Source organism: Engystomops pustulosus, chromosome 1 (assembly GCF_040894005.1).
Source record: "Engystomops pustulosus chromosome 1, aEngPut4.maternal, whole genome shotgun sequence".
NCBI lineage: Eukaryota > Metazoa > Chordata > Amphibia > Anura > Leptodactylidae > Engystomops > Engystomops pustulosus.
The window spans coordinates 247429777-247446982 of NC_092411.1; the positions used below are offsets into that span (position 1 = coordinate 247429777).

The 17206-nt window shown below is 41.6% G+C and overlaps 1 protein-coding gene across 6 annotated transcripts in view; it reads right to left on the reverse strand.

Moving 5' to 3' along the window:
* The window catches only part of WDR17 (WD repeat domain 17), a 69579-nt gene that overhangs the window by 13729 nt on the left and 38644 nt on the right, over positions 1–17206 (reverse strand). For 5 of the 6 annotated variants that reach the window (XR_011849676.1, XM_072123714.1, XM_072123705.1 and 2 more), the window contains 11 exons: positions 15684–15886; positions 14544–14693; positions 14329–14459; positions 12464–12589; positions 12081–12236; positions 9973–10037; positions 9264–9396; positions 8090–8178; positions 7904–8003; positions 6981–7120; positions 807–827 (listed from right to left, as the gene is read on the reverse strand). Coding sequence is in view for 5 of the 6 variants with exons in the window: in XM_072123714.1 (XP_071979815.1) it covers positions 807–827; positions 6981–7120; positions 7904–8003; positions 8090–8178; positions 9264–9396; positions 9973–10037; positions 12081–12236; positions 12464–12589; positions 14329–14459; positions 14544–14693; positions 15684–15886 (1314 nt within the window). In the remaining variant the exon portion in view is untranslated. The remainder of the gene's footprint in view (positions 1–806; positions 828–6980; positions 7121–7903; positions 8004–8089; positions 8179–9263; positions 9397–9972; positions 10038–12080; positions 12237–12463; positions 12590–14328; positions 14460–14543; positions 14694–15683; positions 15887–17206) is intronic. The other variant, XM_072123696.1, reaches the window with a different exon arrangement.

Below are 17206 nucleotides of genomic sequence, written 5' to 3' on the forward strand. Positions count from 1 at the left end.
TGTCGCCCAGGGAACCACTGAAAGCTGGAGCCGAACCTGGGTGCTGTAACCCCGACCTGTCTCTAAAATGAAGGGCAGAGTCAATGCTGCACCCGCTTAGCTGGAGCATGTCTGTGTGCATACTCGTAGAAAGTACAAAGAGCAATTTCTACAATTTTATTCTACTTAAAGGGGTTTTCCCACAAACTAATGTTAGGGCCTTACTTGCTGAGACCCCCACAGATCGCGAAAATTAGGGGTCCCCTCGACACTCCTTCCCTAATGGAGTAGTCGGACCCACATGACCTGACAACTGGCCAAACACCCCCCCCCCCCTAAAGCTGTGCCACATTCTGATGGGTTTTATTTTTGCAGCTTTCACTGATAGATTCCCAGTGCACCAAGTCCAGCTACAATATATGTATATAAACTAATTATTCATAGTCCTGCTGTTACTAACAGCTATTTTTTTATGTAAATAATCCATACCTACTGTATACATAAATGGGATCTGCCTGTCTTTCTTTATTTTGAAACATAACATGCACACGCTCATAACTTTATTTTTTAAAGAATATCTTAGCGCCCCTGCCTACGGAACCTCCCTGACATGATGTTTTTCAGCATTTATACTATCAAAATGGTTATAAAAATGCTTAGAAGAGATGGGGAAACATTTGCACAGAGCTGATGGAACAAAGATTATGTGTGATGAGATGGGACTGGACAGCAGTAGGTTAGATGCTGGATGATGCATGACCTGGGACTACACTACAGTATGTGTTATGCTTCATCAGTAGATGCAGTAAGACTGACAATGTGTATACCTGTATCCCGGAGATGGAAAGCTGAAGGAAAGATATTATATTATAAGAAATGACAGAAAACATGACAGCATTATTATATACTAAAAACCTGTTTTACAAATAAGTCATATAACTATATACCGAAGTTACATCACTGAATATTATGACCATCACTTGTACATTTCTCTATATAATGCTATTAGGCTGGAGAGGGGAATACTTAAAAAGACAGAAGCTATTTATCCCAGCTGGAACAGATGTGGCCGAGTGTGCAAGTATTTTCAATGGAAGGATTGGAATAATCTGCTGTCTATGAATCATCTTGCATAAAAACTAGGATCAGACATGTTGAAATGCGACATGGTCCGACCTTTCTATGGTTAAACCGGAACACGATTGATAGCGGGGTGTGATTCTGCTTACTACCACAGATTACAGGAAACATATGCAGAGTTTTCCAGGATGGGATAAGGAAAACCACGCCTCTTTAAGCTACCTTGTAAGGCAGCTCCCTTGGCATCAAGCATAACCTACAAGAGGCCTTATGATATGATGTGGGATGAAAACCAAATCAGTATATCTGTTCCAGAAGATATACTGAAGGTAGACATCCTCAGTACAGCGTAGGGAACTGGTTTGACTGAGTAAGAGGCTTGTGGCTAGGGTTACATGATAGCTAAAAACTTTGCCTATTTTCCCAGAATCCGCCTAGTGGATCATCCATGGCTATAAGACTCCACATGCCTAAATGGGGGCCTTAATATGCAGTCTCTGTAAGGAGAACGCTTACTTCTCGAACACAGATTACACATAGAAAAAACACTGCATGGGGTTAATCCTCACAGATATGAATGACTTCTGTCCCAATACTTTTCAGATTTGCATTCTGCATTACCCTTCGGCCAGTTACACATATAACCAAACTGATGTGGCCTAGCGCTGGCACCTACCCGCAGCAATTTACACTGACAACACAATGGATGGGATTTATTATACAAATCTAATCCATATGTTGTATAAGATCATTCCCACTGCAGGTTTAGAATCCGTAGCGCGTCATTTACTGCTGAGGATTATATGTGGAAACCACTTTGACAATCAGTTTGTGGCAGGTGCATCAGAAACCTCATTTGTTTTTTATCCACTTGTATGAAAGGAAATAAATTACCATCAAAACACAACAACCAGAGCATGTTGGGACATCATTTACCAAAATTACATAAATGTCAAAAAACTGTGTATAAATGGCAAGTCACACGTTCCCTCACATGCTGATGAGTCCTCGTTACTGACTGTACTGAGCAGGTGCCTGCACTTCCATCACTCCAGGGGACAGTCTCCTCATTATCTCTGACTTTCTACTGAGATCTGAGGTTTTTTAGTAACACTTCTTCCCAGCTTCTAGGAATGGGAATAATATATTTTGCCCCGCAGTCCTTGCTCTTTCCATAGCATAAAGCCCATGTTGTTAGGCACTCAGACAATAATACGGATAGGGCTCATTTAGATGACTGTGAATCCTAGGCTGAGTGGTGTGTTACCAGATGCAAGAAGTCAGCACTGCTGTACTATAATGATAATTACAGTGGGGTAGAAGGGACTCCTTGCATCAGGGATCACTATGCTGCTTGGAGTCTCATCCTCAACTCGACCACTGCACACTTCGCGGTTCAAGAAACGGCTGCGTGTTTTGACCCTTAGGTCGGTCTGGTTTCAGTAAAGGTTAAATTAGTACCTTGAGCCCTTGTGAAAGGCTCCAGCCCAATCACACATTGGACCTTTTTTATTAACCCCTTATCACCGACACCAGTTTTCAGCTCAATGACCAGACTCGATTTTTCAAATCTGCCCTGTCTCACGATAATTGCTTATAACTTCGGAACGCTTTAACATATCCCGGTGATTTTGAGAATGTTTTCTCGTGACACACTGTACTTCATGTTAGTTATAGAATTTAAGTCATAAGTTTTGCGTTTCGTTCTGAAAAAAAGTGAAAATTTGGCAAAAGTTTGTAAAAATTCTTCATTTTCCAAGTTTGAAATGTTCTGGTTTCCAGACTAGATGTAAAACTACCCAAAAAGTTTGATAATTAACATTTCCGGAATGTCTGCTTTATGTTGGGATGATATTTTATGCGTCCTGTCATTTTTCTAGGATGTTATGAGGTGCAGAACTTTAGGTGCGATTTTTCTTATTTTAATGAAAATTGCCAAAACTCACATTTTGAGGGACAACTCAGCTTTCAAGTGACTTTGAGAGGCCTAAATAATAGTAAAACCCCATAAATTACCCCACTATAGAAACTTCACCCCTCAACATATGTAAAACAACTTCTATTAAGTCTATTAACCCTTTAAGTGTTTCACATGGGTTAAAAAATATGGACCTGCGATTTAGAAACTATAGAATTTTTTGGGAAAATACATTCATTTAGGCCAAAACTGACATTTTCAGAATAAATTAAATGATGAAACGCACTGCAACGCTTGATGCCCAATTCCTCCCGAGTGTACTGATACCACATATGTGGTGGTGACTGCTGTACGGGCGCACGGCCAAGTATAGAATGAATGGAGGCGCCGTCCACAGCAGATTTGTATTGTCACATTGTACGACCTATAATTTATTTATTTTTTTTGGTAATGCAAACTTATGAGGGCTTATTATGTACGGGATCAGATACAATGTATAGATAATTTATTTTGGGAGTCTAAAGCTTATTCATGAGATTTTATTAACTATTTCAAGGGGGACACAAACAAAATCATCAATTTTTATTTTGGATTGTTAGCATTTTTTTTCCCCCGCTCACCGTAACGTAAAAATAATATTTTATCTTTATTCTCTGGTTCACTACGATTGCGGTGATACCTCATTTATATAGTTTTTCTTATTTTTGCTCAATTTTCCTGAGCAAAACCAATATTGGAGAAAATCGCATTGTTTTTACTATTGACAACTTTTCAGGGCCATAACTTCTGTATTTTTCTGTTGTCAGATCTGGTTGAGGGCTTATTTTTTGCGAGAACAGTTGTTCTTTTCAGTCGTGTCATATTAGGGAACGTAACTTTTTAGATCATTTTTTGTGATGGTGTTTGATGGAAAATCGTATATTATGGGAAGTTTTTCGAGTTTTTTTTTACGTAGTTCACCGAGCGGGTTCAATATTGATTTAGATTTATTGTACAGATTAATACGGATGCGGTGATACCAAATATGTACGTGTTTTATTTACTTTATTTGCATTTTATGTGTTACTGGGGAGATTATGGGACTTTTATTTTATTTATTTATTTAATTATATTACAAAAAGATTTAATTTTTTTAAAAACTTTTTTTACATTTTCTACTTCTTGGCTTGAATAAGCGATCATCCGATCGCTTGTTCAAGCCCTTACACTGCAATACACTTGTATTGCAGTGTATAGTGTAAGTAACTGAGCATGCTGCGCATGCTCAGTTATACACAGCCGGGTCCTGCCAGGAGGCCGAACCCGGCACAGAGAGGAGCCGACAGCCCCGGGTCACTCGTCGGAACCCGGGGCTGAGGCAGAAGGGATCGGATCCCCCGGTAAGCACCACGGTTAGTCCCCTCCCCAAAGTAGTTTGTTATGTGTCGGCAAAAAAGAACAGAACTCCTTCCTCTTTTGCTCGGTACCACTTCCGGCTTGGGAAATTCTTTATACTATGCTCCAGTTTTGGTGTGATTTCTTTGAGCTCACTCAGCATCCTATGTAAACTATTAGAATACCGGAGGTCGTGTAAGAAAGGGGAACCTGACAGTAAAATGTGCAGTTTGCCTGTGGAGTGAGCAGAGTGCGCCAGATTCTTCTTTTTTGGTGTACCTTTAATATAGAGCATGCAACCCAATTCTGTCGAGTTGCAGGAATAAATGTGGCGCACCGTCTGACCCCTTTAAGTACAGAATTTTGTGGTGTGACTGGGATAGTGCAGCCACAACACAAAACTGGCGCAGACACTTTATAAATACAGGTGCAAGCCATTTGCATGTTCTTTTCAGTGAAAATTCAGACAAAAAACTGGTGCAAACGCTTTGATAAATGTGGCCTATTGAGTGAACATTGGGGCTCACTTACTAAGGGTCGCGCATCGCACTTTCGTCAGACTGTTCGCGGTTTTCAGGATTTGCGCAGCTAAGACAGGTATTTAACATGGGTTTGTGCTGGGATTGTGTCGCACGTTACTGGATCTTGGCACAGCTGCGCTGGCTTTCATGTGACAGAAATCGGAGGGTGGGCCGTCGGACAATACAACTGATTCGGACTGAGCGCGGTATTTAACATTCAAATTGTGTCGCAAGACAAAGCACTTACATGCACCAGGAAGAAGAAGGTGAACTCTGGTGGACCTGAGCAGGGAAGCAACACATGCAGGATATCGTGTGAGAAAACAAGACGGAAAGCGATGCACAAAAGCGGCTAGTGTATAAATACTCAGAATGTACACGAAAAATACTCTGTTTATTGATATCAAAGACAAAAAACCATACAAAGACATCTAAAATCATTTAAAACAAATAATGTACATAGAAAAGACTTGTGTGGAGATCCCGGTCTGGGTTAACCACAACTGACCTCTAGTCCAGACAAAAGGTGCTTGTCTACACACCTCTACCCATGAATAATAATAAAAAGAATATGCTATGTATATCGAATGCCCTAACCAACAAAATTACAAGTAGTGGGCGATGGAAGGCCCCAAAAACATCCTGCCATAATAATGAAGCAAATATGTAAAGTGCAAAGTGCTGCGGTGAAACACCTATCAAAAAACCCCCTAAGGTACAAACCCATATAAATTATTTCAATGTAAAGTGCAAGGTGTAAATACCCAAAAAGGAAAGGGAAAATTGAAAGTGCTGGTCCTATGAATAGGAATTGGAATCATGCGGCATATGATGTATGATGGAAAAAAATCCTGTGCAACTGGAAGAGCAGTGGGAAAAGAGGCGGGATGCGAGGCGAACGGCTCCCCACGCGTATCGTCGTCCCAAGGACGACTTCCTCAAGGGTTGGTCTTTTCTATGTACATTATTTGTTTTAAATGATTTTAGATGTCTTTGTATGGTTTTTTGTCTTTGATATCAATAAACATAGTATTTTTCGTGTACATTCTGAGTATTTATACACTAGCCGCTTTTGTGCATCGCTTTCCGTCTTGTTTTCTCATACTTATCCTTGATGCATAAGGCCACTTTATATTGTATTGGGTTGTGCTAACTAGTCCTTCAATATTCACATGCAGGATATCGGGCGCACAATCTTACTGAATCGCGTCAGAGTGCATGATCGTCGGACACTCCACACTTTGTGAACTCTGCAGGATTGGGTAAGTAAATGTGCCCCATTGTGTTTCCTGCACGTTTACTAAATGCTCAGGAAAATTAAAGTTGACTCAATATCCAATCAGGGGTGAAGCCTTCAAATTACTTTTAAAAAGGCCATTAAAATGCTACATGAGCGCAGCCTCAATCCGTAACAATATCTTCCATGCTGTGTACTCTAAGCCTGTAGCCCAAATCTGCCGCAAGTTTTTTTCTCAGCATGTGGATAGGATTTGTATAAATGTACCGTATTTTTTGCCCTATAGGGCGCACCGGACTATAAGGCGCATTAGTCCGATGCGCCTTATATATGTAATAATTACATATATAAGGCGCATCGGACTATAAGGCGCGGGGTCCGGGGGCCGGGGGCGTGGCGGAGGCTTGGCGGAGGCGTGGCGGAGAGCCGACATGACGTGACGCGGCGACGGGACGCAGCGACGGGACGCGACGCCGAGACGCGACGGGGAACGCGGGGAAGGTGAGCGGGGAAGGTGAGGGGGAGGTGGAGGAGGGCAGCGGATCATACTTACATAGGTCCCCGCTCCAGGTCCCGCTGGAGATCTGCTGTCTCCGGTCTTCGGTAGCGGGGACCCATGTAAGTATGGTCCGCTGCCCTGTGCCCAGCGCCATACATAGGGCGCACCGGACTATAAGGCGCACTTTGGATTTCCACGGAAATCCAATGCTTTTAAGTGCGCCTTATAGTCCGGAAAATACGGTATAGATTGCTGATTGATAACCCTCAAAGAACCATGTGCCATTGGCCTAAAGCAAATAGTAGAAATAGATATGTTTTTTGCTAAAATACGTGCTACACCGTGCTCTGTAAGGTGATGGGCAGTACTTACCACGTGGTCACGGTCATGCACTTTCTTGCTAGGAGCTCTAGTGCATACTGCGTTGCCTGTGCTGCGCCCTCTCCAATCACCGTGCCCACACACACCGCCAGCTCCAGCTCATTTCCACGGATGAGGTTGGCCATGGCTAGCTTAAATAAAGCAACAAGATATCTCACTTCTGGAATTTCTTAAAAATCTTATGATGTCAGATGCATGGAGTTACAATAGACTTCTCCTGCTAGAAGAAGAAAAAAGTAACACTAACATTATAAATAGCATGATAATGAATGTGTTGTGCGCGGACAACTCCTAGTCTGCGCTGCACTCACTGTCCTGGGAAATGACAGGGGACTGGGTGCACTAGGTGCTGGTCACGCTCATCTTTTTAGGCGTTTCCCCAGTGATGTCACTGTCCTTATATGGAGTCCCCCCTCCTGCAGAGCAATGTATCTGGAGGATGGAAAGACGTAGCTTTCCGTCTTTCCATCCTGTCTTTTACACCGGATACGTCATATATTGTGCAGAAGCAACAACCCGACATATATACGCTGACTGTGGTAATCTTCTTATATTTGTTACCCATGGTCTCCTTCCTTCTTATATCAACTTTTATTATTCTGCTAAGGAGCCTGAAGGACTCCTTAGCAGAGGAAGTTCAGCCCAAAGTAGAAGGGGGAAGCGCTCTTCAACAGTGTAACGGCCTGTAAAGCTAAATGCCCCACTACCCCACAGTCCTTCTGAAAATTAATTCTAAAAGTTGATTTTAAAAGGAAGGAGGTGTCACTAGATTTTCATAATGGATTTTAATATTAGATTTCTTTTAAGGGGGGCTTCTACTTTAAATAATAACCTCAGTACATGGTAATGTGGATCTCAGTTCTTTGCGTTGAAGCTGAGACTCAGTGGATCAGATCAACAATATGCAAACTTACTTCAATGTTATCTACAGCTAAGTGACAGCAGGCTGCAAGCACGGCCCGGCCATCCTGGAAATACCACTCCGCCAGCTCCGCACTGACTCGATGGAGAAGTCTACACAGACAAAAGGGCCAACAAAAAGAAATGATGTCAATGTGTTCCCCAGGAAAGTCACAGTATATAAAGTGTTTAGGGCTTACTCATTGTAGTCTTCTATGTTGTTGCCATCAGTAGGGGATACAGCAGTAACTGAGGCATGATTGGACTGGATATTTCCTTCACAAGCTGCCTAGAAGTAAAGAAGCCAGTAAATAAGTGGAAAATGTACAGATAATGTAGGACTACTTCTTAAAGGGATTGTCCACTTCCAGCATATAAACCTTTTTGTTTGTATAATGGAAGTTTTATAATTTCCCCATATACTTTCTGTATCAATTCCTCATATCCAATATCTCTGCTTGTTGAGATTCTATAGGAAGCTTCATGGTTTACTTCCAGTGAATAGAAACCTGTCACTGGTCATGTGATGTCACACAGGTGCACAATCCATTATTATCACACAGCTCTGATTACTCTGTAATATAACAAGCCTTGCACCTGTCTGACATCACACGACCAGGATCAGGATCAGATTTCTATTCACTGTTCATTACAAACATCAACATTTATATGTGGAAACCCATTTAGGGAGTGTTCCCAAGTTCAGTTTTTCAGATCCAGTTTTTGATGTCCAAACCAGGAGTGGAGTGTGAAAAAGTGGAGGAGTAGGGCTTCTTAATTACCATATATACTCAAATAAGCCGAGGGTAGGAAATGCATTGGTCACAGCCTCCCAGTATATAGCCAGCAAGACCCCTGCAGTACATAGCCTGCCAGCAGCGGCTGGCATCACAGTTGTGACGGAGATGTCACGAACCTGCAGCCGACATGAAGAAAGAAGAGGTGCTGCCCACAGAGCTGTCACGGACCTGCCGCATGAAGATGAAGAGGAGCTGCCCTGGCCGTCAGAATGGTGAGTAGTCAGTTTATTTTTTTTATACACACCTGAGTATAAGCCGAGTGGGGAATTTTCAGCACAAAAATTGTGCTGAAAAACTCAGCTTATACTCGAGTATATACGGTATATGTTGTCACCCATTACAATTCACACCTGCTTTTGGCTTCAAAAACTGCATCTGAAAAGCTAAACATGGGGACGTGTGAAAAACTGAACGTGTGGACGCACCCTCAGGCTGCAACAACAAGGTACAAGCTGAACACTGCGGTACTAAACTATGACCACCAAGTTTCTGTGGCCTAATATTGCGCACAAAAAAAATGACAAACTCTATTTCCTCTGGGAAAAGTGTCCAGTTATATGAATGATTTTAATACCTGGGCTACTAGTAAAGCCTCTTTAAGTTGTCCCCTGGAAGTGAAGAAGTTGACAAGTTTTTTCACATCCCCGGTGGCTATACAGTATGGGATCACATCGTCATTCTCCTCCTCGATAAGTTGACTTGCTCTTCTGAAATGAAATCAAATTTATAATTTAGATATACAGGCAGTACAAGATAAGATCCATAGGTTTGTTCTTAAGTTGAATTTGTATGTAGGTCGAAACTGTATCTTTTAGAATTGTAGATCAAGACAAAAAAAATGTTTTGCCCCACTGACAATTGGAGTTTCAAAATTTTTTGCTGGAACTGGACCAAGGATTATCAATAAAGCTTCATTACAGACACCTTACAGCTGATCATTGCAGCCTGGGGCTATAGTAAAGCATCCAGAGAGGTCACAGTGGGCAGAGGGGTCTGTCTTTAACTAGGGGTTGTCTGTAAGTCAGGGTCCTCATGTATGGGACCGCCGGTAGTCACATTTTTACAGTCCTACATGAAGATATATCATAGGAAGCCATCACTGCAGTCTGAGGGTGCGGCACAAGTAACGTTCTGTTTATAGTATTTGTGTGTGTGTGTGTGTGTGTGTGTGTGTGGGGTGTAATTATGACTTCTTTTATGTGATTTTGTTTGTCAATTAAACATGTGAAATCAAATCTTTTATGATTTTCTAATAATTTAGTCATTAAAAGAAGTTCACTCACCTTTGCATTAACTTTTTCCAGTATTTCATAGAAACACCGGGGGCCACTGATAATGCCTTATCCCACTATCAATGAAATAATACAAGATATCAGCATAGAAATGTTATACAGTATCTGCGGTCATCAGCATTTTCACATCCAAAATATAGTCTGGGACACATAGCCACAGGGACATTAGTACAATACTTGTTTTAGTTCAACGTGATATTACAAATCTGTAGGAGCAAGAGTTGATGGAAATTCTGTATGTATGTGCTTACATCTGCTTTCTGGGCATTGAACTGTTACTTATTGGGATATTTAGTTCAGTGATTACACTGGAAAACGAGTACAGCATTTTTCGGACTAGAAGACAAGAAAAAATCTTGTGCATTTTACAATCCAAAGGTCAGGAGGATCCAGCACTGCAAGACGGGGTGAAGTGCTGATGAAGCATTTCATCCGATCTGGGACTGTGTGAATGTATATAGCAATGCTAAATTTTATTTATAGCAGTGCTAAGTGTATTCCTGCGTGTGTAAAGCTTTGATGTGTGTGTTCCTGTGGATGTATAGCAATGCTGAATGTATATGTATATCAGTGTTGAGTGTGTGTATAGTAGTGCAGAGAGTGTTCCTGTGTATATAGCAGTGATGTGTGTCTTCCTCTGTGTGTATAGCAGTGCAGAGAGTGTTCCTGTGTGTATAGTAGTGTGAGTGTGTTCATGTGTGTGTATAGTAGTGATGAGTGTGTTCAAGTGTGTGTATAGTAGTGATGAGTGTGTTCCTGTGTGTGTATAGTAGTGATGAGTGTATTCCTGTGTGTATAGCAGTGATGTGTGTCTTCCTGTGTGTATAGTAGTGATGAGTCTGTTCCTGTGTGTATAGCAGTGCCGAGTGTGTTCCTGTGTGTATAGCAGTGCTGAGTGTTCCAGTGTGTGTATAGTAGTGTGGGTGTGTTCCTGTGTGTGTATAGTTGTGATTAGTGTGTTCCTGTGTGTATAGCAGTGATGAGTGTCTTCCTGTGTGTATAGCAGTGCTGAGTGTTCCAGTGGGTGTATAGTAGTGCTGAGTGTGTGTATAGTAGTGATGAGCGTGTTCCTGTGTGTATAGCAGTGATGAGTGTCTTCCTGTGTGTATAGTAGTGATGAGTCTGTTCCTGTGTGTATAGCAGTGCCGAGTGTGTTCCTGTGTGTATAGCAGTGCTGAGTGTTCCAGTGTGTGTATAGTAGTGTGGGTGTGTTCCTGTGTGTGTATAGTTGTGATTAGTGTGTTCCTGTGTGTATAGCAGTGATGAGTGTCTTCCTGTGTGTATAGCAGTGCTGAGTGTTCCAGTGGGTGTATAGTAGTGTGGGTGTGTTCCTGTGTGTGTATAGTTGTGATTAGTGTGTTCCTGTGTGTATATCAGTGCTGAGTGTTCCAGTGGGTGTATAGTAGTGCTGAGTGTGTGTATAGTAGTGATGAGCGTGTTCCTGTGTGTATAGCAGTGATGAGTGTCTTCCTGTGTGTATAGCAGTGCTGAGTGTTCCAGTGGGTGTATAGTAGTGCTGAGTGTGTGTATAGTAGTGATGAGCGTGTTCCTGTGTGTATAGCAGTGATGTGTGTCTTCCTGTGTGTGTATAGCAGTGCTGAGTGTATCCATGTGAGTGAATGTACAGTATATAGCAGAGTGAGCCAGTGAATACATGTAGCTGGCTGTCTGTGTGTGAATGAATGATGCAGAGATGAGTGTGAGTGTATGGATTTAGCAGAGCTGTGTATGTCGTGCTTGTGTGTGACCAACAGGGAATTTTTAACTAACCTAAAATATATTTTTCCTTTTTTTGGATGAAAATTTCTGGGGTGCGACCTACGCTATGGTGCTTCTTATAATATGAGTATAATTCTTCCACTGTACTTTATGATATTTTACCCTAATGAATGACCATGGGGAATCCCATTAAAAAATCTATCGAGGTATCCACTGGGTCAGCACACTCTTGGCTTGACTTTCAACCCACAAGTTACTCCACTTTAATGGTTGATAGAAACCTAACCCTGAAGGATTTACAATCTTATGGTCCCTCACAATTCTCCTTGGAGTCTAAGCCTAAGAATTACTGATGGAATGTAAATAGTAATAACACGTACCTCACCAAGTTCCACTAAGAGCTCGCAGTATCTTTGGATCTGTCCTAGTCGCAGGTGGATCTCAGCAGCTTCCTTTAGCCTTTCTTCTTTACTTGGTGCACCTATACCACCACCAAACTTGGACATCTTCACAGTTGTTAACTCTTGAGCTTTAGACTGTCAGGATGGACACATACCTCAAGGGTTACTCCATAAATCACAAATAATTTTCAACTATAGCAAAGCAGATAACTATAATTTTAAACATGACACTAATGAAGTACACAATTCGGTTTCCTCCATTCATGTATACATATGCTGTCAGATACAGGTTAATGTCAGGAATGACTGAAGAGATGTGAGTGATACACTACTGCTATACATAGCAGAATATTGGTACTTACCGTTTTGAACCTGACTAGATGCCTCATGTGCATAATCCCTTTGCAGTAGTTTTGGGGAAGTAGGCTGTCATCCTGACCTTTTAGCACAGCCACTAAGTCCCATAAATTCTTACTACCACCTGGAGGCTGAAGGAGAGAGAAAATAGGGTACATTTTTTGTGTGAATAATACTGGTAGTGGTGGAGACCCCTGTACAATAATACTAAGTGAGCCCCTTGTCTTCTAGAAACTAAGTAATGAGTAATTAGGGCCATAGTGAATAGTCTTCTGGAGAACCATAAGATTACTCACTTTGGCCCTAATATATGTCATCCTAAAAACAATAGGGAGTTACTATTTTAACTACTTAACAAGCACATTTTGGGAATTCATGAAGCCACTTTGGCCAGACTTCTGGGGTAATTTGGTCTACAACACATTTATGAAGATTTTTAGTCCAATTTCCTCCTTTTCCAACAAAAACGGCGTGTCATTGAGAATGGGGGCATTGTCAGACATAGTCTGTGCCCCCAAAAAATTAATGATGGCGCACCACAGGTCTGAAAGTAGAATTCAACAGTCTTATACAGCAACAAGCGTAAGGCGAGCTCTGCACCGTCACATTAAAGGGGTTTTCCCAAGAAAGAAAATTCTCACATCTCAATCCCCTAGTGATGTTTACACAATGAATAAATTTTAACCCCTTACTTCACAATTTTATTGCTGTTTTAGCTCCTATCTCTCCCTAGGCTGCTCAGTGCAAAATCCCAGTGTGTAGGCGGGGACTCTCTAAGCAGACACATTATGATCCATCTAGTTCTGTGGGGTGACAGAAAGTCGCCGGTGGCATTTAAAAGACGGCGCGCCGCCATCTTTCCTCCAATCGTTGCTCCCCGAACGTCATCGGGGGCCGGCAATCGGTTGCCATGACAGCCTTGGGTCTTCGCGAGTCCCGAGGCTGAATGGTTTCTGCAGTAGTATTGCAGTATATGGTAGGAACGATCTGACCATCTAGGATTAATGTACCCTGGAGGGTCTAAGAAATAATGAAAAAAAAAAAAATTAAATTAAAAAATGTAAAAAATGTATAAAATATTAAAAATTCTAATCACGCCCTTTCCCTAGAACTGATATAAAACATAATAAACAGTAAAAGTCACAAACACATTAGGTATCGCCGCCTCCCAAAATGCCCGATCTATCAAAATATAAAAACGGTTATAACCGGCAGTGACCTCCGAGAGAGGAAATGCCGACCAAATGTCCGAAATGCGACTTTTACACCATTTTACATCACATAAAAAAAAAAAAAAAATCAAATGTGATTAAAATGTCGCACAGACCTCAAAATGGTAGCAATTAAAACGTTGTCTCATTTTGCAAAAAATGACACCTCACACAGCTCTGTGCACCAAAGTATGAAAAAGTTATTAGCGAAACATGGCAAAAATGTTTTTTTTTTCCTTTTTTCCTCGTTTAATTTTGAAAATGCATTAAAACACAATAAAACCTGTATAAATTTTGTATCACCATGATCGTACCGACCCAAAGAATAAAGTACAGGTGTTATTTGGAGTGCAGAGTCAAAGTCGTAAAAACTGAGCCCACAAGAACATGACGCACATGCGTTTTTTTTCAATTTTTCCATGTTTGGAATTTTTTTCCAGCTTCCCAGTACACGGCATGTTAAAATAAATAACATTACGGGAAAGTAAAATTTGTTACGCACAAAATAAGCCCTCACACAGCTCTGTACACGTAAAAATGAAAAAGTTATGGATTTTTGAAGGTGGAGAGCGAGAAATGAGCGAAAAAAAAACCTGTGTCCTTAAGGGGTTAATATAATTTGTTGCATTACTTTTTTACATGTTACAAATAGCACTTACAGAGAGACATTCTGAAAACCATCTCAGTTTCTTGCTCCTCAGATTATTAGACAATTTGTCCACTTCTTGTTTGATATCCCGAGACACCTTCCCGCACAGTAAAGGGGGGGCACCAGGCTCCATAGCTCGGTCTATTAGATGAATAAAACCAACATATAATACAGATAAACCAATTGCAAAATACACCAAACATCCTATAATAGAAGATGACATACCAGTGTTACCGATTATTTCCTCCCAAGGGCGATCTGCCAAGATATTGATCTGAAGTGGTGAAATCAATGGGGTTAGTGACCAAAGCCTCACAGTGGAATCCCGAGAACAAGATGCCATAGTGAAGGGCCGATTGGGATGGCATGTAAGACCTGTGTACAAAGTGCAGAGATCAGGGGTTAAAGCAGTGGAAAAATCTAAATCAATTGGTTATTATTGACTAAATGTCCACCGTGCACCTAACCTTAGACCTCGAGTGTGAACTGATGGACCCATAGTCCGTTGGGTTAGGTAGCAGCCCTTGATGGTATGTAACCATACTACTGTGTGTGCTGTCATTAGCTGTAGGACTATAAAAAGTGAAGTTATAATCCATGCCTCCAGCGCTGCGAGGTTTCGGGCAGGTCCACAGCCCCCCACTGCAATGAGTAGGAGCTGTAAAAGGAATTTGATTGGATACCTGCAGTCACTCAGAGCAGAGGGGAGGGGCTGTGGAAGAGTTAATGGCAAAGAACAGAAAGCGCTTCAGGCAGAGCAATTGCATGAGCCGCAAACCTGGATTAAAAGTTCACTTTTTACAGTCCTGCTGCTACATATACACAACAGTATATTAACACCAGTCTCCAGGACCGAGCACTGCCTGCAGTTTATTATGGTCAAAACTGATGATGGATCCCCGTTAAGCCTGACGTTTTCTAAGTAGGTCCCACAGCTTTCCATCTTTGCACTGGGGAGTTTAATATATATATCATGTGGATAACATAATTCCCAGCAGGATTCCGGCCACTGACTATGTGGCTCCAATGCTGACCTGTGTGTCCCCGGTCTTAATAGATTTTCACCCAATGCATAAAATTATTCATTTATAAATCAGAAATTGTGCTTCCATATTTTTCATTTTTGGGCTAAACACATGAGCTGTAGTAAAAGTAAAGCAGAGTGGAGAGGGCAGGATGTGCCATTGTCACTTTCTGATCCCTTCCTTCCAATAATATCCTAACTATGACAACAATCTACTGTAACAACCCCTAAAGTACATGTGACTGCAGTCTGTCTCTTCTTAGTCTGTCTGCTTTAAGCATTAGACGGGATTAGTCAACCTGGATCAATGTATCCCCCAACACAAGACAGAGTGAACATACCATATACATCTGCCCCATGATCGTACACCGTGTCCAGACAAGTGCCGTCCCTGGTGTCCCACACTCGTATAGTGTAATCCCAGCTTCCAGATATTAGAAGGTACGGTATTTCTGTATTCCACATCAATCCCCGGACTGGGGCAGTGTGGCCACTCAGAACATTTATACAAGCGTCTTGTGTGTAGTCCCAGATCCTTACAGTTCTGTAAGAACAATTATAATGTAAGGATCCCGTTTTTCTCATCCGAAAATATAGAAAGAAGCATTGCCCAATAGTCCCTGATTCAATGGACAGCAAACATCTACAGCAGCTCTATCGCTAGCGTTAGTCTCCACAAGCATCCATCTTATATACTGTCATCTAAAACTACAAAAAGAAGATAAAAGTACAATTATTCCATAGACTGTTGAAAACTCTACAAGTTACCCAATCAAATAATGTTTTTGGCTACTGAATAAGTAATAAATAATGAAAGCTGTGATTCACTAGGTCAGGCGTGAGGGACCCTTTTGGCTGAGAGAGCCACAAGCGCCACATATTTTAAAATATAATTTTGTGAGAGCTGTACTATATCTAAAGCTACCGTATATACAAAAAATGTGCTGAAAACCTCACCTCAACTTATACCCGAGTCATGAAAAATAACAAACAGTGTACTCACCTTCCGACACCCCCCGACAGGTCCTCTTCTGTACAGCGATGCTCCGTGTAACCACACCGTTCGTTGCAGGGATTGTGACGTCAGCCGCTCTCTGATGTTAGACACACACTATGATGTCAGCGAGCTGCTGACGTCATGGTGTCTGCGACGGACGGTGCGTGTTTGTTCTTTTCTTATAGGCAATATATTGGGGGCAGGGCTTATACTCGGGACGGCTTATACTCTAGTATATACAGTATTTAATTTATGGCAGTGTCCTATATTTTGGCAGAACTCTTCCACACTTCTATGGGTCTGCGGATTGCATCCACAGCAATATGAATAAATAATCGGATTTCTCTGCATGTTGTGGTGAAATCTGCGTAGAAGAAATTTGAATCCAGAAGATTTTATCTGTCACTGATTTAGCAGCAGATAAAATCTGCTGTAAAGGGTGAAAAAACGGCTAAATAAGACTCCTCCAACAGGCCTCACCCAGGGCAGCCCAGCCAGGGTGCTTGAGAATGCTGTAGCTACACTGAAGCAGAAACAAATTAAGCTCTGTCTCTCCTGTGCCTGGCTCCGGCACTTCTCCTCTGACATCAATTATGCACTGCTCCAGAGAATGATGTAATCACTGTGTTATCCCTGACAGGCAGAAGTAATCAATCGCTAAACCATCCCCCAGCTGCTGTGTATAAGTGATTCAGCTCAGTCCTGTCTGGATAGTTCAGGAAGCTCCATGCAATGTGTATATGAACAGCCGGTCCTGAATGTTACAATAGTTTGTTCAGCAAAACAGCTCAGGGATATAACAAGATATGTTTCTACATCAGTGTAGCTACACCATTCGCAAGGTATGTTTGGTTCATAATGCATGAA